Raw genomic sequence first — 26,813 nt, 5'->3', positions numbered from 1 at the left:
CACACACACACACACACACACAGGGATAGAAATATATCCAATTAAAAATAACAGGGTAAATGAATGACTAATAACTAGAGTGAATAAAGTATTATGGCAATACACAGAAGGAACCAATTCACTGTCCTGGACAGGTCAGTGAAGGCCATATGAAGATGTCACATTTGAGCTAGGCTTTTGCCTGTTAGAGAGAGAGCAGTCACGTTCTAGAAAGTGTATATGACATGAGCAATGGTGTATACACATGAAAGCCCGGCTATGTGCTTGGAAATTAGGTGTTCTGCTGCACTGGGTACATGTTCAGGGCAGCAAGAAATGTATCCCCAGGGCCTAAAAAATGCCAAATATTTCTGGCTGACAATAATGTTGTTGGCTTGCTCTTCGCTCAGCTTTACAAATATACTTACTAAATAGAAGTCGCTTGTTTTTCTGGATAATAATAATAATAATCAAGGGAAAGATTAAGAGCTTAAAAGATACTAGTGAGCCCAGTGGTCAAATTAATGTTGCCAAGTAATATACCTGAACCTGAGTGTTTTAGAAAATCATCTCAGGTACTTTCCTTTTCACATTTACACGCCTAATTTGAAACACACATACAACAAACTTAGAAATGAGAACAAAAGTAGAGATAAATATAACTCCCAAAAAATATCTTAGCTAAAATGATGCTACTGAATCAAGCCCAGAATTAAACTTGGGCCTGAGTTTCCTGGTAGCCAGGGCAAAAAGCTCAATGAATTAAGAAATTCTCACCATCAAATAAAACAGTTCCTCAGAGATGGGTAGACGTGGGCACACCAGGTTTAAAGCAAAGGGAGGAGGAGGATGAAAAACCATAGAAGAGAAGAACAAAAGGAGGAAGGAAGGTGATTGAAAAAATATTATCTCCCGCTTAAAAAAAAAAAAGAAAGGGTGAAATTCCCTCATTAAAAAACAGTGCCTGGGTATGTTTTTCTCCTTTGTAGCCTCTCTCTGTTGATGTTTTTCTGGCTTTCCAAGCAAAGGAGAAACCTCACTCATTCCTGTAGACATGCATTTACGACCACATTCTCCCGGCCAATAACCCTCGGTGGTTCCTCAAGGGTGGATGTCAAGCAATTGGATCTGGTTATGAAGCTGCTGCTGCTACTGCTCAGGCTGAACAGTGCCGAGTTCAGTGAGGGCTCCAGGGCAGAGCCAATTCATTAAGGACAAGATGTGCAGGCACACTGACCTTTGGAAAGCCAGCCCTGGTCCGGAAGCTTCCAGATTCAAAACAAAAGCTCCAGGGCTGGAAAGAGAGCTGGAGGAAGCACACTGGGAGCGCTGGGCCCATCCCCCACACATTCCCCGACACCGAGAGGCTCATAAAATCAATAGAGCAGCATTAACTCTGCAAAATCATAAGAGAGAGGGCTGTGCTCTCTGCCTGGGTGGAGAGGGAAGACAGGGACAGGCAGGTTGGCTCCAAGGGGAAAAGGATGCTTCATTAAAGTCTTAACTCTGGAAGGCAACTGCCGTGTAAGCTTAACAGGGGAACCCGTTGTGGATATCTCCCATAAAAATCATGCCCTTGGTCGAGGCGTTGTCATAGTGGAAGAAAAGTACAGCTAAACCGAGCAAGCTCTGGGTGGCAGAGAGTTGTTTATTGTAGACTTCCAAAAAGTCGTGCCAGGGGCTAACCCAAGGCAAAAGTTTGAAAGCCATCATACAAATCTGCAACGGTCATTTGTAGCCGCAAGTATTCTGTTGTTGCTAATTGTTCCTCTGCTTTCCTGAGTCCCCTACCAAGTACCAAAATGAACATCTGCAAATGTTTTCACCAGAAAAAGATAGAGTGCTATTGCTCTATGTGGGAAGCCTGGAAATGAAACCACCACCCTAACCTTGTGTCCCTTCGGATTTGCCTAGGACTCCTCCCTCCCTCCCCTTCCAGCTGAGTCAAGGCTTCCCTCTTCTAGGTGCTGTGACCCAATCCCATTGCTTCTATCACCAAATCGGCACCACCACCAACTCTCACGCACACCCAATAATGACCAGCGGTTCACTGCATCGTGCCCTTCTTCTGAAGATATGCCATGGTCTCTCTAGTATCCTGCCACCATCCCTCAGTAGTGCCAGTAGCTCCTTTAGGCTGTAAATCGGTAGATGTTAAAGGTAAACAGAGTCAGTTTTCAGATCCATCTTAATCCCAAAATCTTTCCTCTAATCATACAAATCAAGCAACAGTCTTAGCTTTATAAAATCCTCATTGTCTTCTGGCATTTGATTCTAGATAGATTAAGCATCCCTGTGCAAATCACACTTACGCCAATTCAATCAATTTGCTGTTAAAAAAAAAAAAAGCATCATTCTTCCCAGAAAGTTTTTCCCTCTAGCCACATACCAAGCCAGAATCAGACAAACTTGGCCAGATAAATTTATTAAACTTATTTACGTCTCTCAGCAGGGAACAATGACGACTCACCAATAAATCCTGGGGCAGAATTAAGAACTGGAATGCTCATATATCTGTATTTTTAAAAATTGCCACCACTGATGAGCATAAACTACCTACTGCTTTTACATATACAGGCTTTGTTAGGGAGTGCTACACAGCAACGTATCATTAAGATCTTAGCTGACAGGCTTAGTCAAATCTCTTGCCCAAGATGATATGCTATGTGACATGGAAAGACCATTAACTTTTCCTTTTCTTTAATTCCCTCGTTATTTTTTCCAATGGGAGGAATAATACAAATCTATTGAAATGAAGCTGAGGTTACATACAGACCTTTAAACAATAGTACCTTTACTCAATGCCCACAATATATATAGAATATGAAGTGTAACAACTTCTTTGCTCAGCAGGATAAACCTCCAGCTTCATATATATCACACATAGCAGGAGAGGTCTAACCCCGAGAGACTAATAAGAAATGGTGTCTACCAGTTGTAAGTGTTCTCAATTTCAAACGTCTGTTCCACTTTAGATTCCTTTTGAGCAGTAACTGTAAACTTCCAGGAAGAAGTTCTGAAAACATTTTGGGGAAATATATAAAATAGCTGTGAGATGAAGAGGAAATTCCTCAACTCTTTCAGAGGTGACTGGGAAAATCACTGAAGAAATAATTCTCTCCTGTTCTTTTCCTTACATCCCAGGCACAATGCATATTTCTGTATGTGTTTATTGATATTCTGGGTCCCCTTCTAGACTCTAAGCTCCACGAGAGCAGAGACAATGTCTGTTTGGGTCACCATTGCAACCTCAGACCTAGCTCAGTCCTTGGCATATCAAAAGCCCTCAAAAAAGAAAGAGAGGAAGGAAGAGAAGGAGAAAGAGAGGGGGGAATTAAATGAAGAAATGAAAAAAAGAGAGAACCAAGAGAGTGATGTCACCAAGATGTTGACACAGGTCATGGCTGACTTCACTTCCCCTCACAAGCTAACAATTATTCATGGACAAGGCATCGCTGAGAAAAGAAAGAGAACCAGAACCAGAAATCACAGAATGGAAATGGAGCATAGCCCAATTAAGCATTCTCTACTTCCTTCTCAATAATGCCAATGGTTTATTATGAACAAGTGTGTTTATTCCAATGTCTTCACCCCTTGCTGACAAATGACATACCCTCATCAGCAAAGGCTAGTTGACTTCAGACACAAGGAGTGAGTTCTGTTCCGATGTGCAGTGGCCAAGAAGGGACAAGTGGACAGGCGAGGCGGGCAAGTAAAGGACAAAGCAGTTTCCAAAGCAGTGTACTGGAGACATGGGCTTCTTCTGTTCTAATCTCTCCATCTATACAGTGGTCCCCTCCACCCCCGCCACTTGCGGTTTCACTTTCTGCCATTTTAGCTCCCTGTGGTCAACCATGGTCTGAAAATATTAAATGGGAAAATCCAGAAATAAACAATTCATAAGCTTTTTAAATTGCACGCCTTCCTGAGTACTGTGATGAAATCTCACACTGTCCTGCTCAGTCCCACCATGGACATGAATCATCCCTTTGTCTAGTTATCATCCCTTTGTCCGGCGCATCCATGCTGTATAGACCCCCCACCCATTAATCACTAAGTAGCCTTCTTGGTTATCAGATGGATTATGAGAGGGGGGGGGCACATTCACATAACTTTTATTAAAATATATTGTTTTAATTTTTCTACTTTATTATTAGTTACTGTCAATTTCTTACTGTCCCTAATTTAAAAATTAAATTTTATCGTAGGTATGTATATATAGGGGAAAACATTGTACATCCAGGGTTCAGTACTATCTGCGGCTTCAGGAATCAACTGGGGGTCTTAGAATGTAACCCCCGTAGATAAGGAGTGACTACTATTATACGACTCTTCCTGTGAGGCTATGCGTCTACAGTCCTCAAATTCTTTCCATTTTTACTTGCTCCCAGTCCCTTTCTGGCCAATGTTCCTCAAGTACCAGGGCCTTGGACAATGTGCCCAGGACCCCTCCACTGAGAGCAATGCAATACCATCACTGCTGCTTCCTGTCCTCTCCTGCGCCCCAGCCTGCCCCCTGCTCTGCTGAGCTCCTCTGTCCCCTCCTTGGGCATCCCCCATGGGCACTTGCTCCCTCTTCCTCAGTCTTCATTCTGCACAGGGGAAGCCTTTCCCTTCTCTCATGTTTCCTTGGGGAGCCTTCTCTCCCAGAGTAAATCCCTCCAAGAAAACCCTGGAAGTAACGCTTCCTTTTACTGTTTTCACTCACTCCTGCCCGAGAGAGAAAAGTGATCAGTGATATTGAAAGAAAAACAGTGCAATGCACACTCATCTCTCATTACCCTGACCCTCGGGGGCTTTGCATTGCCCCTTCCATGGGGGGAGCACGCCGCCGGCGGGCAGGCCATGGGAATCCCAGTGACTGGCTTTCTGTGAACAGACACTTTCCCACAGACGGGTCAGCTCATAAGCTAGCAGGGGGTGGGAATGGGGTAAACATTGGGAAGCCAGAATGAAATGGCGCTTCCCAACTGGGTCTAAATGCAGCTTTGTCATGATAAATAAACCTGGTTTTAACCTCTATCTCTCTGGTTCCTGTACGTATTTTCTCTAATGGGTTAGAGAAGGGAGAATGGGGTTCATATACTAGCCCCACTAAAAGAACAACTGTTAGCAGTCCAAATTATTGATGGTCTCAAGAAGCTTGGTATATATTTAATTAGCATATATTTAACAAAACCATACTGAGGAAAATATAAGTGCCCTATTATTCCATCACCTGGATTGCACTTTTAAAAAATAAAAATAATGAACATACATGAAGGCCAAAAACATTTAAATGGAACAGAAAATGTATACAAAGTTAAAATCTCCCTTTCCTCTTTCCCAGCAGTCTCTCCTCTTTCCCTCCTCCCCAAAACTGTCAACTGTACTTATATACCCTTTTATTTGAATGTTATGTGTATCAGCATATATGAGATATTTTTACTCCTTTTTCTCCTTTAAACAAGAGATAATTAGCTTTTCATTTTTACAGCTGAGAGGCCTCAGGTACAAAAGGCTGCTGTGAAGGAGGCCGGAGTTCCTTCTTGCCCTCCTCTCTCCCGCTCCCCACAGCTCCCTTTGCCCTTCAAGAGCTTCATCCTCCTTTTTCCACGTTCCCTCCTACCACACCCACCCCACCTCCTCAGAGCAAGTGCCTCAAAATGAACCAAGTCATCTGATAGCTATATAAGATGTCGCCATTGGGGGAAGCTGGGTGGAGGGTATAGGGGACTCTGTATTATTTCAAAATAGAAGTGTTTTTAAAATGATAGATATAGAGACACAGAAACATAGAACAGACTGATGAACCTCAGAGGGAAGGCAGGGATGAGGGATGGAGGGGAGAGCTTAACCAAAGAACTTATATACATATATACATAACCCATTGGATACAGTCAATATACATAACTCATGCATATATACATAACCCATGGATACAGTCAATAGTGTGGTGAAGGCCTGGTGGGAGGGAGGGGGCAGGTAGAGGGGGGTCAATGGGAATAAAAAGGAGTCAGTGCCAGATGGGGAAAGTCACAGTGGAGGAACCCTAAAGTAAGAGAAGAAGGAGGAATGGATGAAGACGAAGCTCTCTGATAACAATGTGAAGGCCACTTCCATGGTGACCACAGGCCAGGACTGTAGCATCAGTTCTTGAAATGTTTTAGTACGGGTTTGATTTTCTTTAAAGAACAAAGCAATGTTTTCCGATAAAGCTATTTGTTATGAACTTGGAAATGTTTCCCCTTGATCCTAAACATTTCATGGTGGTTGGGTTTTTTTTAACAGTTGAGTGAGTTTCTATCTTCTTTTAAAAAATCAAAACTGAACCTTAAAAGTACATAAATATTTAATTTTGCAGAGAAAGGTATGGCTTTCCAGATGGGGAGTCCGTCCAACTCATGATCTCAAGCATTTTATGGCCACACTTCCCTGCAAATCACATCGATGGCAAAAACCCAGCTGCATACTCAAGTGTTTTGTCACATTCCTGACTCCAGAATCAAATTTCTCATGTGGGAGGTTGAGCCAAAGGTATGTCCTGACAAATCCCTACAGAAGTGGGTCAAAAGGCTGACATTCCTGTCCCTCTCCATTTCTAGTTCCCCCTTGGAAGTCTGGAGCCAGGGCAAACTGGAAGCTGTGAGCTTCAGGGACCCCATCCAACTCTACCTAGAATGAGGGGAGAGCCGCGTCTGTGTTTTGATCCAGGCAGACAGAGCAAGAGAGGCCTGTGCTTCTCAGACCACATGGACTGCTCCCCAGGGCCATCCGAGATGCAAACTTTCACTTCAAATGGATGTGGAAAGACAGAGCTACTGAACTCACAATAACAGTGAGGGACTAAAAGCCCTTTCATCGACAGAGATCCAGATGTGCCCTCATTTCTCCCTGTGCCCAGGTGAAGCTGCATGGGAGTGGACCTTTGGACCTGACACCGTGGGATCCCCAATCCTTGTCAATATGGCACCTGTCTTAAGTAGCATGGAGATCTGAGCATCCTCAGTTGAAGAGTTCATGGGACCTGACCAACACAGGCAGTGTGGTCCTCATGTCAGAAAGACCAGCCTCCCTTTTATCTAGTTACCTCCTATCAGAGTTGTCCTGGTTAGGATGAGTCCGTGTCCCCCAGAGTACTCCCTGTGTAGCATTAGCTGGGTTCCCCTGGAAGTCAGGCTAACAGGTCCTGGTAAGTCTAGGACTTCCTACCCAGGTAAGTCCCCATCTCATCATCTAATAACATGTGACAGTGCATTGTTAATGAGTCATTTCAGGCACAAACACTTCCACTTTCACAAGCGAACTGTCCTCAGGTTCTCACTTCTACATAAAAACCAAACTTCCTTCATCCCTGGATACCAAAACACACACACACACACTCACACACAAATGTACACAATTGTGTCATGAGTGTGATAAAATATTTTAATTTTTAAAAATGTATTTACTGGTAGCCCAGCCAGTGTGGCTCAGTGGTTGAGCATCAACCTATGAACCAGGAGGTCATAGTTCGATTCCCAGTCAGGGCAAATGCCCAGGTTGTAGGCTCAATCCCTAGTGTGGGACTTGTAGGAGGCAGCCAATCAATGATTCTTGCTCATCATTAATGTTTCCATCTCTCTCTCCCTCTCCCTTCCTCTCTGAAATTAATAAACATATTTTAACAATAAATAAATAAATAAAAATGTATCTAAAAATAATTAAGCAAAATATATTATCTTTAGCCAAAAGTTCTGACACACTTCATCCTATAGACTAATTTTCCTTTTTGAAAATTTAAAAGCTAACACATGCACACACATAAAAACAAATCAGAAAGTTTTATGCCCCGACTTTTAGACAACCAGTAGGAAAACTTTTTTCAAGTGAGTAAGGCACAAATAACAACCCCATATAAACAAATAAGAAGCTACTATGTTTTTGCTCAGAAAAATGAATAGAAATCATGAGGAAGAAAGCCAACAAAAAGTACTAGCTTAAGGCTAGAAACAAAAGCCTCCCCTACCACAGAATAGAAAACAATAACACTGTATACCATGTGACAGTTTACAAAGCACGTTCACATCCATATATCATTTGAACATAACAACCCTATTATTATAATCCCCACATTGCAGATGGGAAAATGCAGCTTAGCAATTTGCCCTAGTTTATATACTTACAAAGTCAGGACTAAATCCCAGGTTTCTGACCCCAAACCCCCTGAATTTTCTACCACACCAGTATTTCTCAAACTTCATTTTCATTCCACCATCATTCATTTTTACCAAGTCAGCATTTCATCAGCACAATCATTTCCCTATTATTTTTATTTTGAAATTGCCTCACTGAACCATTGTGTATTAAGGTTGCATATTTTTAAAATACTTTTCCTATAAATGTCCATCAATAAAACATAATCATAAAATTAAAAACAACAACATTATATTAACATTTTGCTGGATGTTTGCCTGTCAAAAGTTCTCAGTCTGTCCCGGCCGGTGTGGCTCAGTGATTGAGTATCGACCCATGAACCAGGAGGTCACGGTATTATTCCTGGTCAGAGCACATGCCAGGGTTTCAGGCTCAATCCCCAAGGGGGGCATGCAGGAGGCAGCCGATCAATGATTTTCTCTCATCATTGATGTTCCTATCTCTCTCTACCTCTCCCTTCCTCTCTCTGAAGTCAATACAAACATTTTACTTTGTAAGTTCTGGGTCTGAGATAGATCTGTTCCCTCTTCATTAGAAAACAAAAGAAATCGGAGAAAGAGGAGGAAGAAAAGGAAAGATTATAAAGCCTTAGGTGTTAAAGACATACTACCACAAAGCTGAGTCTTTCTCCTTGAATTAATCAGAAGATTTGGGGGGAAAATACTGAAAAGGTCATAATATTGCCGCCCAAGGTGATTCTGGTGTTATTTAACTCTGTGCTCAAGAAGTGTTGGGGACACCCTTTAAGAAGCATTGCATTGTGCATTGTGTCAACACGCAAATTCATTTAAAGAATTGGAAAGGGGCCCCCAATTCTTGAAGGTGCACTACTGACTTGGACTTAAATAATGATCTCTAAAGTTCAGGCAGGTTATCTACAAATTGAGGAAGGACTGCCAAGAGATGTCAAGTGGTCTTCAAAATCTAATATTTGTAAAACCCTGGTCTCTATGAATAGGGAGCATAAAAAAGAAATCACAGATGTAAAACTGGAGAAAAAAGTAGTGCAGGCACATGTTGGGTAGGAAAACAAATGCTTTGCATTCTGCTTCTCTTTCACAGAAAAACTGCAAGGACATTAAAGTCCACATAATGTCTGCCTTTCTTTCCTTTTCCTTCCTTTCCTCCTCCCTAGAAGTATTTTTTTGAGAAATGTTTTAATAGTAGTTAATTCACTTAGTAAGATAAACAGCAATTAAGATATATGTTAACAAGACAGTGCGCCTGGACCTTTACTTAGCACTCAGATGTATTTTAAAAGGGGGGAGGGGGAAGTAATTGCATATTGGAGAAAACAAGGAGGGATGCCCAGCACCAAGTAATTCAAAGGAATGGCTTTTATAACAGGAAAAGAATGACCCTGAGAATCACCATCTGGTCTACCTAAATGATATCCTTAGTAATATAAGGTAGCCAATAAAAAAAGAATACATTTTTTAAAAAACATCCCTAATGTAGAATAGCATCCTGAACACATGAGAATATAAAGGCCAAGTGTCTTGCTGGCAGTATTTGAGTGCCGAGGGTGGGAAGAAAGCAAATTACCTGAGTCTCAGGAAAGTACTTTATTCTAATGCCCTGGAGTTCTTCACACAAAAAGCATCACTTCCTCTGTGAAACGAGTCACATAAAAATCCACTTCCACAAAAAGTAAGTAGTGAAAGCAGTTAATGGGATTCTATACAACATGCGTCCATGTCAGACTAAGAAACCTCAGAACCGGTCACATGCTTTTCTTCCACGAAAAGGAGCTTTTCTCACTGCTGACCACTTGGGCCTCTGGGAGTGAGAAAAGAAACCACGACAATAGTGGTCATTTGTTAATGAGGGCTGTCCCACTGAAAAAAAAAATTTTTTTGTTTTGTATTGTCCCATTCGCTCACATTTAGACTGAAAAGAGGCTGTGTGCTCAGGAAACTTAAGAGTCCGTTTCCAAATTGGACAATGTTGCAAATACCAGCCAATAAGGAATGAACATGCTCTGGAGCAACTGCTCGGCCCAGGAGGAGAGAGGGGTAAACCAGATGGTCTTTTCCATCCCAGATTTCAATGATCTACAACAGAACCTGGATAACTAGGAGAAATTGACATGCAATTTGGAAGCTGCTTTATAAAACAGGGATCTGGACAAAGACATTGAACAAGGCAGAGAAATCTAAAAAGAATTGAAAACAGATTCTGGGTGAGAGTAGAAAGCAAGTCAGCTTGAGATGGAGAAATGAAGGGTGTCCTCGAATCACAGCGTTATGGAGAAGAAGGGACCTGAGAGGCCTGCCAGTCTGAGGGTCACAAACTCCAATGCATGCTCACCAGGCCAGAGATCAGGAATGAAGCAAGGTGGAAATAGTGGGGACAAGGTTAATTGAAGAGTGCGCCATCTGTCTAGAAGCATTCAAGTTAAAAAGAAAATTGCAACATGTATGTTGGCCAAATAAAACACCTCGCCAGGCCAGTTCAGCCTAGGCGCTTCCTGTTTGTTCTCTGATCATTTAACTGTTCCCAACTCTACCTCACAATATACACATGAGGACATTGAGTATCAGAGAAGTCATATCAGTTGATGAAAAGCACAGAAGAGTGAGTATATGTAGCTGTACCAAAGTTGCACACTGAGATGCTGTTAAATAGAAAAAATTAAACATCACTAGGTAAAAATCCTCTGCATGCTTTTGGTTCAGATGTACTAAACTCACATGGTTTTTATTACTTCAGAGAAAAAACTGAATTATCACCTAATTAAACACAAAGCGATTGAGAACTGGGGGAAGATGTATGTAGGGAGAGGTTGTTCTAAAAAGAACACAAAGAAACAAAAACCCTAAATAGTCATAGAGTCAGATATTCAAGTTTTCAAAAAAAAATAGTTAAATTTGTCATAATGGCCCAAACAACATATGGCAAATGGAGCATCTGACTTCCATTTTACAGATAGAAGTGAAGTACTTAGAACCCTCACAGCTTGTTTTTAAAAATACATTTTTTAGGGAGAGGAACCAAGATGGCAGCGTAAGTAAACACCTGTACTTGCCACCTCCCACAACCACATCAAAATTAAAACTAAAATACAGAACGACCATCATCCAGAACTGCTGGAAAGCTAGCTGAATGGAAGTCCTACAACTAGAGAAGTAAAGAAGAAAGCACACTGAGACTGGTAGGAGGTGCAGAAGTGCAGAACCAGCTGGTCTGGCACCCACATGGGCCACTTTTTTAATCAGGAGGGAGACTGTCTCTGCGGAGGCCGTCAAGAGGAACAAGGGGTCCCAGCCCCACACCAAACCCCAACCCAGAGTCCCAGAGCTGGGAAAAGAAGTCCCTGTAACTATAGGGTCTAAAAACCAGTGCAGATTGGGGCTCAGTGACACAGAGGCTATTGGAGACACAGCTGTTCCTCTTAAAAGGCTGGCACCATGAACTGAACTTACAAGGTCCTGCTTCCTCTGAGCTCCAGCACCAGGGAAAGGCTCTGGGGGACACATTTGTCTGGCACCTGGATAGGAACTTGGGGGTGGCTTTCTCCCAGGAGAGATGGAAGTACTCGCAGAGATCATTGTTCTGGTGCTGGGACTTCCCTGGTCGCAGGGCTGACTGGCAGCCATTTCTGTTTGCTCTGCCCTGGTGATTCCCTAAGACCCTTCCCCATCCAATTTATAACCCCAGCCACGCTGCCTGCAGCTGCTTTTGCATATGAATGGCCTGTCCTTAAAAATCTGAAACAAGCTGCAGCTGGGTCAGGGAGCCCCAAACCAGCCCCAGCCTGCCTTGCTTCATAGCTGAACCTCATCTGGACACTTCCAAACCCGATACAAAGAGGAGGAATCTGAAGATCTCTCTGTAACTCCTGCTGGGTGGCCCCAGGCAGTGGCTGACTTTGCACCTCCCTGGAGACCCAAGAGCCAGTGTACCCAGTGGTCAGTGTCAGACCATATCAGATTAAAACTCTACATATCCATAAGCGACATACTCAAGGGGAAGATTCAGTGAGCACCAAAGCCCCCCCCTGAAGCAAGTCCTGCTCCATAGGGGTGTTTCCTGCACAGCAGCTCTCCCACTGTAGTCACAATTGGTCCTCACAGCCAATTGGCCTGGAGGTCAATTCCCCCAGTGATACCAACAGCGATCAAGGCTCAACTATAAGAAGACTGTGTTCACAGCCCACAAAGGGGTGCACCTGGAGTTCCCAGCTCAGGTGACTGGGGAGGCTGAGCCACTGGGCCCTATAGGATACCTACTACACAAGGCAACTCTACCAACTCAAGGAGACCACACCAGCTCTAATACATAGAAACAAACACAGGGAAGCAGCCAAAATGCGGAGATAAAGAAACATGTCACAAATGAAAGAAATGGAAGAAAGCAAACTACTGAATATAGAGTTCAAAACCACAGTTATAAGGTTACTCAAGAATCTTCTAGAAACTTAGTGAGACTTTCAAAGATCTTAGTGAGAAGGCCAAACACATGGAAATGGACCAGTCAGAAATTAAGCATACACTGACTAAAATAAAGGATAACATACAGGATTCAACAGTAGAGTAGAGGATTCTGAGAATCAAGTCAACGATTTGAAATATGAGGAAGCAAAAAATACCCAACCAGAAGAGCAAACAAATAAGATTCCAGAAATATAAAGATAGTGTAAGGAGCCTCTGGGACAATTTCAAGCATACCTATATTCATATTATGGGGGTGCCAGAAGAAAAGAGAGAGCAAGATATTGAAAACCTATTTGAAGAAATAATGACAGAAAACTCCCCCTACCTGGTGAAAGAAATAGATTTATAAGTCCAGGAAGCACAGAGAGTCCCAAACAAGAGGAACCCAAAGAGGACCATACAAAGACACATCATAATTAAAATGCCGAGGGCTAAAGACAAAGAATCTTAAAAGCATCAAGAAAAAAGCAGTTAGTTACCCACAAGGGAATGCCCATGCGACTGTCAGCTGATTTCTCAACAGAAACTATGCAGGCCAGAAGGGAGTGGCAAGAAATATTCAAAGTGATGAATAGCAAGGACCTATAATCAAGATTACTCAAACCCAGCAAGCTATCATTTAGAATTGAAGGTCAGATAAAGAGCTTCATAGATAAGAAAAAGCTAAAGAAGTTCGTCACCACCAAACCAGTATTATATGAAATGTTGAAGGGTATTCTTTAAGAAGAGGAAGAAGAAGAAAAAGAAAAAGATAAAAAAATATGAAAAACAAAATGGCAACAAATACATACCTATCAACAACTGAATCTAAAAATCAAAATAAATGAATAAGAAATCTAATGAACAGAATAAACTGGTGAATAAAATAGAATCAGAGGCATGGAAATGGAACAGACTGATGATTCTCAGAGAGAAAGGGGGTAGGAGGGAGGGAAGAGATTAAACAAAAATCTTATATGCATTACCTATGGTCACAGACAATAGGGCGGGAACCGGGTGGAGGGAGGCAATGGGGGGGAAATAGAGGGGCATCTGTACTAATCTCAACAATAAAGATTTAAAAAATAATAAAATAAAATAGTTCCTTCAGTCTTTTAAATGTATCCAAAGAAATCTAAATACCATAACAATTTGATGCCATTTATTCTTTTAAAATAAAAAAACATTTTTTAAAATTTACAAGTTCAGGGTTCACTGTTAGATACCCTCAATGAGCAAGATTTTTTAAAAATTATTTTTGGTATTGGTTAATGTGCATTTTTTAAAATTGTATAAGCTTAAGACTTTTTTTTTTTTAAGAGAAAAAAAGCTCATTGTAATCTATTAAGTAGTATGAAATCTTCCCAGGAAATCCAGGAAGTGGGGAGAAGGATGAGAACATCTTCCCTTGGGACAACTGAAAACATTCTTTCGGGGAGCCCTCCACCCCCACCCCAGCCAGCCAATGGTTTCTATGTATCTAAGAAAACACAAATACATACCCCTGGGAAGGAGGGAATGCAGCCTGCACACAGGGCTGGCATCTCTGAAATAAATCTCTCCATAGGTGCTGGGCTAAACCTTCAATATGAGGAAATAATCTTTGAGTTTTATAGCAACATATGCATGATTCTTCCCCCTCCCCCATAGAACTCCCAACACAAACAACCACATCAAATTATTGCTTCTCAGAGGCCAATTCAAAAACACCCTACTTTATCACAGAAAAAATATTCCTTGTGTATGTGAGTGCTTCCATTATGTCTTATTTGAAGGGGGGAAATGAAATAAAAATCCTATCTGAGATATTTATAGATCTCATAAAACCTCATTCACTCTCATAAGCTGCTGTAAGCTCAGTCATCAGGTAAGGCAGAAATGGCAGGTATAGTAACCAGTACTGTATTATGTTATATGTGCCTAATTCTGGCCCTTAAAAAAATAACTGTATGCTGGAAAAACTTAGCAGTAAGTCATAAGTAAAACTGGAGAGGAAGAAAGGGGAGCGGGTTGGTTATTTGCATGAGCAGGCCAAGCAAATTCCAAGGATGTCAAACTAAGGTCAGTTCTGGGGATAATGAGTATTGCTTGTTTTTCCCCAGTTCTAAATACAAGTCACTTCATGAGAGCCTCTCCTGCGGATGGATAAAAGAATACCATGTCCAATGCTCAGCACACTCCCTTGCCTCGCCCCCATCATTCACCTTCTCTTAGATATGCCAGGATCCCTGGGACCTTAGAGCAGGGGTGGGGAACCTTTTTAATGCCACGGGCCATTTAGATATTTATAACATCATTCCTGGGCCATACAAAATTATCAACTTAAAATTTAACCTGCTAAATTTTGGTCAAACATTTGATTTACTCATCCTGAATGCCTTGGCAGGGCCAGACCAAATGGGCCTTATACAGCCCACAGTCTGGATGCTCCCCACCCTCGTCTTAGAGAGACAAGTGCTACTATTTAGAAAAAGAGCACCGAAGGGAGGAAGAATAGCTGAAAATAGGGGAGAAAGGAGCATTTGTTGAGTGGATGCTACGTGCCAGACACAGGACCAGAGAGCTTGCCTGGCCTCATGTAGGCCTGATTAACTCCATTCCACAGATGATGGAATGGGACTCAAAGATGTTATGTGTCTTTCTCAAGGATCCAGCTCTGCCAGATTTCAAAGCCTCCAAGTAATGTATCTACTACAAAACACTGTGACCTTAAGGAAATTTAGCACAATCTAGTCTTTTTATAGTGAGAAAACCAAAGCCCAGTAAAAAGACCAGAGAACCATGCAACTCCCTACAGGTCCATTGGTTGCCAGGCTTAGGCTTCTGGCTTGGAGCCTACTACCTAAGGAGGAGTGAATATAAATGTAAAAATTCAGTGTTGAGCTGACTTCCCGGGTCTGGATCCTGGCCCAGCCACTTCCAACTTGTGTGACTTCAGGCAAGCCATTTAATACCTCTAACCTCAATGTCTCCGTCTGCAAAATGGGAATAAACAGAATATGTAATACACAGGGTGGTTGTGAATACTGAATGAAATGCTGCATATAAGGTGCTCAAAAGATATTATCTCTTTGAAGTATTTGATATAAATTAGGTATTATTATGATGCTTATCGTGATGATAGGAAGATTAGCCAAGTGGAAAGAGGGAAGGGGAAAGTGTGTTCCACCACTGGTTTTGCAAGTCATTTGCTTTGTAGCCACATTAAGACAACTTGCTAAATCTTCCTCTGCCCCATGTTCTCACCTCTGAAAGGGAAATTCTGTAACATCTGCCTGCTCCTTAGTTACAGGAGGAATGTGCCAATGATGAGATTGTGAGCAAAACACCCTAAGCCTTTGAGAACAAAAAGCTCAATAAAGATGTTAGTTAGACTTTCACAAGCAAACGAGAGAAATCATCTCTTGGTCCATATTAGAGAAAATGAGCACCTTGACATAGAGAGGCAAAGGCACAGGCCAGGGCTGAACAACCTTGGAACACAGTAATGAAGCCAGCGACTCAAATTTACATTGAGTAGCCCCTCAGGTAGCTCACAGGAGAATCATATCTGCATTGAGACCTCCTCACAGAAGGCATCTTCACCCTCATGCGCAGGAGCTGCGCTCTATTAACAGGGTCTACCGTGACCAAATGAACCAAGAACAAAAGCTCAAAAGGTAAAAGTAGCTGGAATGTAATTCTACTCCTTTGTACACTGAGCAAACGTGCTGCCTCTCCAAAACTAAGAGCCAACGCTGTGACCCGTCCATTGAATTCCTGCTAACCGGGCTCTGGAAGGTGAGGGTGGGAGTGGGGTCAGGAGCAGGAGCAGGAGCAGGAGCAGGCGGGCACTCCCTGCCAGAGCAATTGCTGCACGGCTAATTGCAGTTTTCACAGCTGGATTGAGCTTCCCGAAAGGCATCCTTCAACCCTAAGCTCTGAGCTCTTCGCATGATGTTCTTTCTTACCCCCATCAAAGACAGTTTATAGATGAAAGGATGTAGCTACAGTACATGCATTTTGGCAAACATTACAGTCTGAAATAGAGGCATTTCTATGGCTTCTTTGTGAAGATCACCACATGCCCATGGTCATTGCCACAAGAGTTAAGCCTTCACAGACGGGGAGGCAGCTTCCTTGCCTGAATGTCCCTTATAGATGAAAGGATGTAGCTACAGTACATGCATTTTAGCAAACATTACAGTCTGAAACAGAGGCATTTCTATGGCTTCTTGTGAAGATCACCACATGCCCATGGTCATTGCCTCAAGAGTTAAGCCTTCACAGACGGGGAGGCAGCCTCCTTGCCTGAATGTCCTCAGTGGCAATTCTCCCACAGTTTATTTTTGCTACTCTTACTAGAAACATGGGTCCTTGGAAATTCCTTATAAACAGAGTCTACTTTTAAATAGTGAGGTCAGTAAGAAATATGGAGAGCTACTACCTAATGCCCATCTGGCATCATCCAACATATGTTCATACATGCATCCATCCCTTTACAACCAAAGCGCAGGCTGAGGTAAGTGGAAAATCATGGTCAAGGGCCTTCCAAGAATGAATTATTTGAAGCACAGCATGGCCAAAGTTTAATGTCCAACATCACAAAGGTACCAGAAATGGAATTTGACCAGGTTAAGCAAACCTCTAGTGGGTCACAGGAAATGTGAGCCAAATGAGCATTAGATACTATAAGGTGAGGAAAACCAAAACAAAAAGGACGAAATAACACTTAAGCAGTCACTATTAATCAATGAGCTACATGAACTATATCAACTATATCCACCAGTACTGCCCGGCTTTATTATAAACCTCTGTTACACTTACATTCAATTACATAAGAAATGGACTATTTCTATACATGGAGTAGGCGCCTACAACTCTCATGTATATATATTAACCCTATAAGCCATGGCTACATATTAGAATCACCTATTAGCTTTAAAAAACATTGATACCTATCCATTCTACCAAATGAATACTGATTTAGTTGGTCTGGGGTGCCCCACAGTTGAAAACCATTGCTATAGACACAGACAAATCTTAAGTCAAGTCATATGATAATCCTTAAATATCCATTGAATGCCTAGCACAACACTCTTTAAGAACCTGATGAGTTCTATACCAAAAGTATATTATCAAAATTATAAGCAAGGTATCAAGTCTGCTCTAAGTCATACAATCCAACTGGAAAACTAAGACAAGAAGGAAAAAAATAAAATAAAAAGGAAAGTTGTACTACCAGACAAAACTTAAAGGCAGCAGGAGGAAGTAAAAAGTTCTACACAAGAATGTAATAGTAGCAATTATTGTTGGCCAAGGAAAAGGGGTGGAGTTTCCTAGAAGATGGGACATCATGTTAAAGGATGGGTAGAATTTGGACAAAGAGAATCAAATGTGAAGAGGAAGGAAGGAAAAGGCTGACGGAAATGACATAAAAACAGAAACAGGAAAAGCATAGTCATATATTCGGATGGCATTTACTACACATGAAAGGGGGAAACTGGTAACTATTCTCTAAACCTAGTCTTGGAATGTCTTGACTCTTAGAAGTTTTGCTGGATCCTCTGTGTAACAGGGCACCACTGACAATTTGGAACCATGGTGATGGAAGTAGAAAGTCAATCTAGAGGAGGTGACAGGGGCTGCCTTCGGGCAATGGCAGAGGGAATAGAAAGTTGAAGAATATGAAGTATGAGAGGAGTCAAATCAACAGGATTTCTCAACTGATTAGATTTAAGAGAAAGAGAGGAGCCAAAGATGACTGAAGCTTCAAACCTAGATACAGGAAGAAAGCTCATATCAAGAAATCAGAAAGCCAGGAAAAGAAGGAAAGAGATTGATGAGTTTAAGCTAGTGATCCTGGGACATCCCTAAAAGCCAGTAGTATTGTCAGTCTCGTGTTTCCAATTCAAACATGTGAGCCTGAAACTCAGAAAAATATCCGAAGTTGGAGATGTAGATTATCGCTTTGATGAAATGAAGTAGCCTCCATTTGGGATGGAAATTTCAGTTTTGAAGGAAGATCTTAGAGGTGAAACAAATTCTTTGAAATCAACAAGAATTTTCACCATCATAACTACCAGAGATTGGGTCAAGAAGGGCAAACACTCGATGGGCAAAGGAGTGGAAAGCAACCCTATGTTGCCTTTCCTCACTGGGGACATTGTGAAAATGAGGCCTGCTTCAACCTCTAGCCTCAAAAGGACTTTTTAAAAAGACTCCTAGAAGCTGACTTTCTTCCTCAACTGCTTATCACAATATTCAGTATTTTCTGTTTAAATCTGTAAAACATTACAACCTCACTGCCTATCCAATCCTCTCAAGAAATTTGAAAACACTTCTAAAAAGGTTTTTCTGAATTGGCACGTGATTGCTGTTACAGTTTCCTGCAGCCCCTTTGTTGGAAAGGGGTCAGAGACAAAGCCATTTCACATTTGACACTTTCTATGTAAAACCCCAGTTCCATCACCCATCCAACTCCCCATCACATTACCTCAATTACTCCCCGCCCCCACTTTATTCCCACTCCATTGGTTATTATTCAAGTGACAGTACTTTCTTTTTTTTTATAAGACTCAAGTTATAATTGGAAGTTTCTGTTACTCTGTTTTGTTATTCGGGACAACATATATTTTCCAGGTTACCGCACATTATTAAAAGTGGAAAAGGGATTAAGTTACATATATAAGCCTTCTTCAAGATATTCATTTAGGGCCCAAACAATTCCACAATTCCATGTACAAGTACTGTCCAAAGTCAAAGCCAAGATTTTCTTGCCGCCCTTTAAGGGGAGAGAGAGTGAGAGCGGAGAAAAGAATGATAAGTGACTAAAAGTTTATTGTGGGGATCAGCAAGTGAACTGATCTCAGCATCCAAGAGTCCTGGGCCCTTTGGTGATAACAACAATAGGTGATCTTGGAGGATCAATGCCTTGTCTGGCTTTAACAACCACTTGGTACAACCCTAGTGTTTGAAGACCCTTTTAGGATAAGAAATTCTAAGAGCCTCCTAGCTCTGGTATAAGGCCTGGGGCCTGACTTTCAATATGACCCTCAGGAAATGTCAATAAACCCATACTCAGAAATAGATATTGCATATGGCTCCACATTAATTATGTTAATTACCTCTAATCACTTCCGAATGACACAGACATGGATGCTGTTTCCTGGCCATTATGGACAGACATGTGTTTCCACACTGTACACTCATCTGTCCTAAAAGGGCCACCAGCCCCTGACATGTTCATTAGCTAAATGAACAACAGAACTTGGTAAAATTCAGGCATGTTTTATAAACAAGGTTGTAACAAAGTGGTAAGTACAAATACACAGAGTTCAGTGTTCAAAAACTCAGAAGACTTAAAATTTCCTTATTTTGGCATTTGTATTCTAGTTTTTTATCGCTTAATTTTGAACATGCTTGTTCTCCCCCACTGGAGTCAAGCCCATCGAAGGCAGAATCCAGATCCAGTTCAACTTTGCATCACCCAAACAGTACTTTGCACATAACCAGATCAAGGGATGAAGCACTTACTGCGAAATATTGTCCACATGTTAGTATAAACAAAGAAAACCCCACAAGGTGTGACTGGGTGCATCTCCCAGGTCATTCAGGAATGGTTTCACTATGAAATGAGAAGTCACTCACATCGCCAGCAGGCTGATCCTGGCCCCATATCCCACTGCTGCTCAGCTGTAACCTGGACACAGCACACATGTCATGGACGAGAGCACAACAGACACAATACACTTAGCAGGACCAAGTTCTCAGGGTCACACCAAAACACCAAGTGAGGAAATCAAAAAGGACTCACGGCAATAAAAACAGTTCTCCAAATCAGCAGCAGAAAATAAAGGCAAAGTAGGGGGAGGAGCAAGATCATGACCGTTAGGTAAAAGCATGTCCTGTTAACGGCAATACTTTGTTTATTGCGGGGACTCTTTTTTGAATTGTTGACAGTATTACAGATGTCCCCCATTCCACCCTCCTTTCCCCCCTCCACCCAATCCCTTCCCCACCGCAGGCCTTCACCACACTATTGTGTGTGTCCATGGGCTATGCCTATATGCATGTAAATTCTCTGGTTAATCTCTTCCTGTCCCCTTCCCGTCCCCCTCCCCTCTGAGATCTGTCAGTCTGTTCCATGTATCCAAGCCTCTGGACCTATTTTGTTGGTTAGTTTATTTTGTTCATTAGATTCCACATACAAGTGAGATGGTGTGATAATTTGCCTTTCTCTGACTGGCCTATTCTGCTTAGCATAATAATCTCTTACACTAAATTGAATAAGGATGTTTTCTCCTGTGGATGTTCTAAGATAACACACAATGTCGCTGGGCGGAGGAGTGTTTCTTAACTTGCCAGTGTGACCTGTAACTTTAATGATTAGATACTAGCATACGTGGTTGTGGAGCTTCCGAATCACTGTACTTGGTAAGATTTGATCATCTGGGTTAAAATGTCTCCACCTGCTTATGCTAAGCAAGCACTCGCTGATTGATCTGGGAAAGCAAAGGGATTTATTTGTAAAGACTAAATCTCCACCCCTCACCCTCCTGGCACCACTCAGGTTAAGTTGGGGAGCTGTCCTAAACTTTCAGCAAGTCCCAGTCCCAGCACACATGCTAGCTGCTATAACGGAGTGAACCAGAATCACCGAGGTGGTTTCTGCATTTGCCAGTCTTGGGATTCAGCAAAGGTGATTTTTAAAAAAAAAAAAACCTTACACGTGCTGCAAACTGCAGAGAGAGGGGGCATCTACTAACCCGCGTGGTCGGCTATCCTACCAACACCAGCCAGCTGAGACCGGCCAGAGCAAGCTGCGTTCTTCTTCCCCCAGTAGGCACGGAGTGATTCAAGAAGACTGCAATGCCTCCTTGTACTCAACATTTAAAACACAGGAATTCTCTGAAGGGAGCAGAACCTGAAGATTTATAAGAGAATGGCTACTAAAAGCCCCATTAGGACCCTTGCTAAACTCTTCCCGTTTAAGTGGACAGGCAAATAGGCCCCACTGGCACTTATATTTAGAATGGGCTGGAGGGAGCAAGAGCCCCATTTGGAGCTGAAGGTCTCTGACATGCCCATACATAAATCATTTCAGGGTGAGGCTGTCACAGCGCATCTTCTGTCCTGCCCTTTAAATGGATTGGACCCCAACATCACATTCTCCATCAGGGTAAGAAGTGGGGGTGGGAGTTTCAGGGAGAACAAAGAAGTCACCACTTCCTTTATACCCCCCCCCAAAACACACACACTGCCCACTAAAGACAGATGTAGCAAAAATATCTGCATTGTAACATTCACCCACTTGCAGACACCAAACAGCAAACAAGTTGAGTGAATGATAATGGTTGAGAACCCCTACACCTACACAAAGATGTATCTATTGTAAAGAACATGGGAGTGAATCTATTAAAGAAAGGCTGGGAGTGTGATTGATTGCATTCACATGTGCTTTCATTTGCAAAGCTACCTTTTATTTAGTGATTGCATCCTTATACAGAAATTCTAGATAATGGGCAATTCTAATTTTTTTTATTCCATCTACCAAGACACTGTTTCAAATAAGAACAATATATAGACTTATGGTAACTGAAGAGCACACAAATCACTTTTTTTTTTTTTTTTTTTTTTTTTTTTTTTTTTTTTTACAAAGCAACAGCTATTTTATCCTTTCAGTGTGGTTAGCAAGGCTCCTTTGTGTCTACAAATTTCCCTGGGTGGTGCTGTTGCCAAGAAATTCTAATTCATGACAAGGGTTTCTGCAAATTGGGGACAGAGGCAAACCTGCGGATGCAGGGACCCTCCGGTTTGCTTTGTCTTTCTGGCTGAGACAGCACCTGGCTGCTCGGGCCTACAGAAGGCAGTGTGCAAAGGCAAGATCACCTGAGAGAGGGAGAAGCAACACAGCTCCCAGATCTAATCCCCTCCCTTGTACCACGAGGCTGTTCTTGGAAGGCAACCATTTTTGTAGGTTGTCCCCTGGAGATGCCTCGTACCGAAGGCCCTTGTAAAAGTGTTTCAGGATGTCTGAAGCCGAGTTGAAATTGCAGTGCTATGGGGACGTTTTAGTTCTTACAGTAGCCAAGTATGCCATTAGTTTAAAACAATGGGGAAATGGGGGAGGAGGGAGGAATATTCTATGATTTATTTATTTGTTTCCAGTAGCAGTGGAAAATTTTCTCTGAGCAAAAGGGAGGCCTGAAACTGACCCCATCTGCCAATTATGAATCAGCATTAACAACAAGCATAATTCCATAAGAGATTTCAAGTAAACATACCATGCTCCTCAGTGGCATGAAGCACAGCTAAGTGCAAAAAAAGACGTAGACAGCACAGTTAAGTGCAAATCATTACTTGACCTGCACTGATGGCATAGCAGGCTGGGGATAAAGAATATATCCAAATTCTAAAAGTCTCTGTAGCTTCCCGAAGGCAAACAACCAAGAAAATTTTATTAAATCCTTTTTATTTGTAACTCAACAGTGGGTCCAGAAAAACATGGTTTCTATTGCCAACAAAACTCATGAATGGCTCTTCTTTTATCCATCGCCAAGTGGTACCCCCTATAAGCTACTCTAGCTTCTGTCATACTTTTGACTTTTTCCTACTTTTGCTCAGACAGCTCTTGGAAAATTTTCCTGCAAGTTTCCAAAGAGGTTAAGACTGGTAGCCTTAAGACTTGTGCGTCAGCTGAATTCCATAAAATAATAGACCACATAAGCACAGTGTAATTTATAGTTATATGACAGGCAGAGATGATGTTACTTGGGCCAACTGCTTAAGTATGCAGTCAGAGCCCAGGAGTGGAGAGCAGTTAATGTAGGAAGTCCATCTGGATTTTAAAATTATACCCGCAATGATTTTCAGAGTTGGAGTTGTATGTGGATAAGGTATCATTGCCCGAAAACTCAATATCAAAATATGAATCCGTGACAGGAGGGCCGTCGAAGGCTCACTGACTATTAAGCAAGACAGTTATCTCAGACCATATGTTTAAAATAAAATCCTCAAATAGTTCATCCTCAATTTTCAAATGCACAGATGTTCTTGGGTTTATCGTCCAAGCCATTCTTTCTCTATAAACGAAATCAAATCAGATTATTGGAATCTCTGTATTTCACTCATCTCCTCCAAACCAGGTACACTGCTCACTTTCCGAAGAACATCTCCTAATTGCTCCTTATTTGACCTCTAAAATCTGATTACTCCAGAGCATGAGGAAACTTCCTCCTGCCTGGGGTTCTTTGTAGCAACCTTCTTGAGCCTTTTTGAGCAAAGGAGCCTCAAAATTTCACCATCTGATGGTTGATTTGGAACCAACAGTGCATATAAGTACTGCCCCCTCCTTACACTCAGAAGGAGGAAAGGGGGGGTAGGACAAAGGGGGAAGGAAGAGATAGAGGTTGGAGGTTTTGTCATCAGTATGAACTTAAGAGTCAGAGTCACCTTTATAGAGAGCAGCTGTGACTCTAGAGTCCACAGCAGAAAGCTCCTCGGAGCCATATGTTATTTAGGAGTGCTTCCCCACAAGTTATGTTTCAGTATGTGTGTGCCTCTGGCACAGCTTGGCAAAGGCTTTTAAGATGAGGGTAGTTGGCAGTTGGAGAGGGTTAAGCCAAGACATAAGGAGGGAGGCGGGGGTGAAAGAGGTTCCTGGAAGGGGGTGGGTTGAGGGGGGAGGGAGGGCAGCGGGTAAGGAAAAGGCTTCTGAGGAAACAATAGATGGAAGACGTCCCCTAATTATCAAACCAATGATGTTTGTTTACAGATCTAGACTTTCTCAGAGATGGCCTAACCCACTCTAGAAAAGCAAGTTTCCTCTGGAGAGGCCTTCCCCCAAAAGCAGGCTTTACTACTGTGAAAACTTGAACCAAAACAAAGTTGTGTGATTCATCTGGAGGGAACGTTGAAACAAATAAAGCCAACTTTCTTCCCTCCAACACTGCTTAACAGTTAGTCACAAACAAGAGCTGCCTTAGGCAGGCTGACTAAATCAACAGATTCCCTTCCTAACCTGTCTAGACAGTTGTTAATGCCCAACCATTTGACACCAGTGGGGCTGACAGTGGGAAATGAAGGCTAGTTCAGAAAATGAAATTCCGGCATTTCGGTTTAGTTGGGATGTGAACTAAAAGGAGGAAGAAGATGTAGCGAGACCCTTCCGGAGATAGTTTTATTAAGGATGGGGGAAAGGGTGCCCTGAAGAAACACGCCTTATGCTAAAAACGTGCGAACTGTGTGTGCATTTGGAGGGAGACAAAGTCAAGGGTGTATCTGCCAGCATCCTTGGGCGGAATGCATGTGTGGACACACAGACACCAGAGGCCAATAGCTGGAGGGAAACTGGCAGGCTCTCATCGGGGTCCGCAGCGGCTAGCAACAATAGTACAGTCAGGATCAGCTTAGCCGCCCGGCCGGTGGCACCAAAAGCCAAACCTCACTCGCTAAAGCAGCCACTGTTACAGCCCAGCCTCAAACTGGCAATCCTGCTTTGGATCCTGGCAGAGGAAAATCAGCCGTTCATTAGCCTTAACAAGCTGCTGTCACAGAGCGAAGTTACAAGAGCAACCACACACCAAGCCTCCGTAGCCCTCCCCAAGGGCAAGCGGGCTTCTCCGAGAGGCACTGTGCAAGTTCACACTTCCCATGTGTAAATCCAACCTGTTCCGTTGGCCTTTCCTTCGTGCACGTTGTAGAATTTTCAAAAAATACCCATGCCCCCCCCGCCCACAACCTCCCGCCTCCCACCCACCATCTTTCCTGCAGAAGGTCCCCCTCAGCAGCTCCTAATCCTGGCTGAGAAAACCACTGTTTCCGCAGCAGATCACTAGTACTTTTCGCTGACCAGCACTTTATTCCACTTCACAAAGCCCAGCGAACTTGTCACCAGCCCCACTGGGCCCTCCCTGGGACACCCAGCCAACTTGGCATCGGTGCCCTTCAGCATCCTAGGAGTTGAACGAGTCCTCCAAGACAAAGTCAGAGGCACGCAAGCACGGACTGTCCTTTGTCGGAGGTTGTGCTGTCCAACTGGAGAGGGACCCCACACAAAACAAAACAAAAAGAGAGAAACAAGGACACACGTAGGGGCTGTTTTCCTTCTGGGGGCATGGCACTGGGGAAACCGACAATGCCAGGTCAGCGTTGGAGACACAGCTTCCCGTCCTCCTCCCGGAGTATCTTTTATCCCCGGGCTCCTCTCTCTCGCTGCTGCCCACCTTCCAATCCCCAAATCAAGTTCCCCTTCTTTATTGATACTACCTCCCCGCGCCCCCCCCCCCCCAATCTGATGGTTGTCAGCACAAAAAAATGCACCGGGTTGAAGGTTCCAAGCTCGTGCATGGACGGACGCGGTATCCTGTCAGCCACCGCTCGTAAAACCCTCAACCGCGTCCCCACTGGGCTCCTCCGAACCCCAGAAGTTAGGCAGGTCTCTGCTGGGGGACCGCGAGCCCGACAACGTGTGCGCAGGGATGTGTGTTGGTGACTGAGACGCAGGCAGCTCGCCCGGCTGCTCCGCTCGCTCGGCACAGTACGGGGTTAGGGGGTGGGTGGAGAGGTAAACGCAGATGACTGTTTCCAAAAACATTTTTAAGCAACAAACAGCCCCCCCTTTAAAAAAAAAGAGGTGGGGGGGATCAAACAAACCAAAAATTCAAACCCGAAGCCCACACCAACGCAGCTGCCCCTGCGTCTCCGCCGCCACCACACGATTTACACAAGTAATTTAAATCATTCACCTGCTGCCAGGTCTCCTCCAGGGATGGCAAAGCTGAGAAGTAGCCGGTGTCGTGGACAAGTTGTAGCTCCTGGAATATACTATAACTAGCCAACACGTCCATGCTGCTGCTGCCGGGCAAAGCGGGAGGAGAAACCCTCCCCGGAACACAGTTGGGTCTGTTTGTTTGTCAGTCTGTCTGGCTCACCCCCCAAGAAGGCAGACATCCAGTGGCCCTTTTGTTTTGTTTTGTTTCAGTCAACTAAAAAGGGAAAGAAGAAAAAAAATCAATGCAGAAGAGAGGGAGAGAGGAGGTGAGAGAGGAGAGAGTGAGTGGGGTGGATGGAGAGAGGCATCCAGCGTGTACAGTGCAGACGGCTGCCAGGAAAAGGGGACTTCTCCACGGGAGTAACAATTCCCTTCCCGGGCTCCAATCACTCCAGCGCGTGGACCGGGAAGGGGGATGCAAACTCACTGACACGAAGCTGCCATCTATTTCTGCAGCGCTCTTCGCTCCTAATGCAATCTTTGCTCTTTAT

General features: G+C 43.1%; 1 protein-coding gene across 1 annotated transcript in view; it reads right to left on the bottom strand.

Moving 5' to 3' along the window:
* The window catches only part of KLF7 (Kruppel-like factor 7 (ubiquitous)), a 93,973-nt gene extending 67,160 nt beyond the window's left edge, over nucleotides 1-26,813 (bottom strand). The window contains exons 1-2 of the mRNA XM_014546089.1: nucleotides 26,750-26,813; nucleotides 26,297-26,536 (exon numbers count right to left, since the gene is read on the bottom strand). Coding sequence (XP_014401575.1) covers nucleotides 26,297-26,398 — 102 coding nt within the window. The 5' untranslated portion in view covers nucleotides 26,399-26,536; nucleotides 26,750-26,813. The remainder of the gene's footprint in view (nucleotides 1-26,296; nucleotides 26,537-26,749) is intronic.

This window comes from Myotis brandtii, unplaced genomic scaffold (genome assembly GCF_000412655.1).
Source record: "Myotis brandtii unplaced genomic scaffold, ASM41265v1 scaffold43, whole genome shotgun sequence".
Taxonomy (NCBI): Eukaryota; Metazoa; Chordata; class Mammalia; order Chiroptera; family Vespertilionidae; genus Myotis; species Myotis brandtii.
This window is presented reverse-complemented; position numbering and strand designations above follow the sequence as displayed.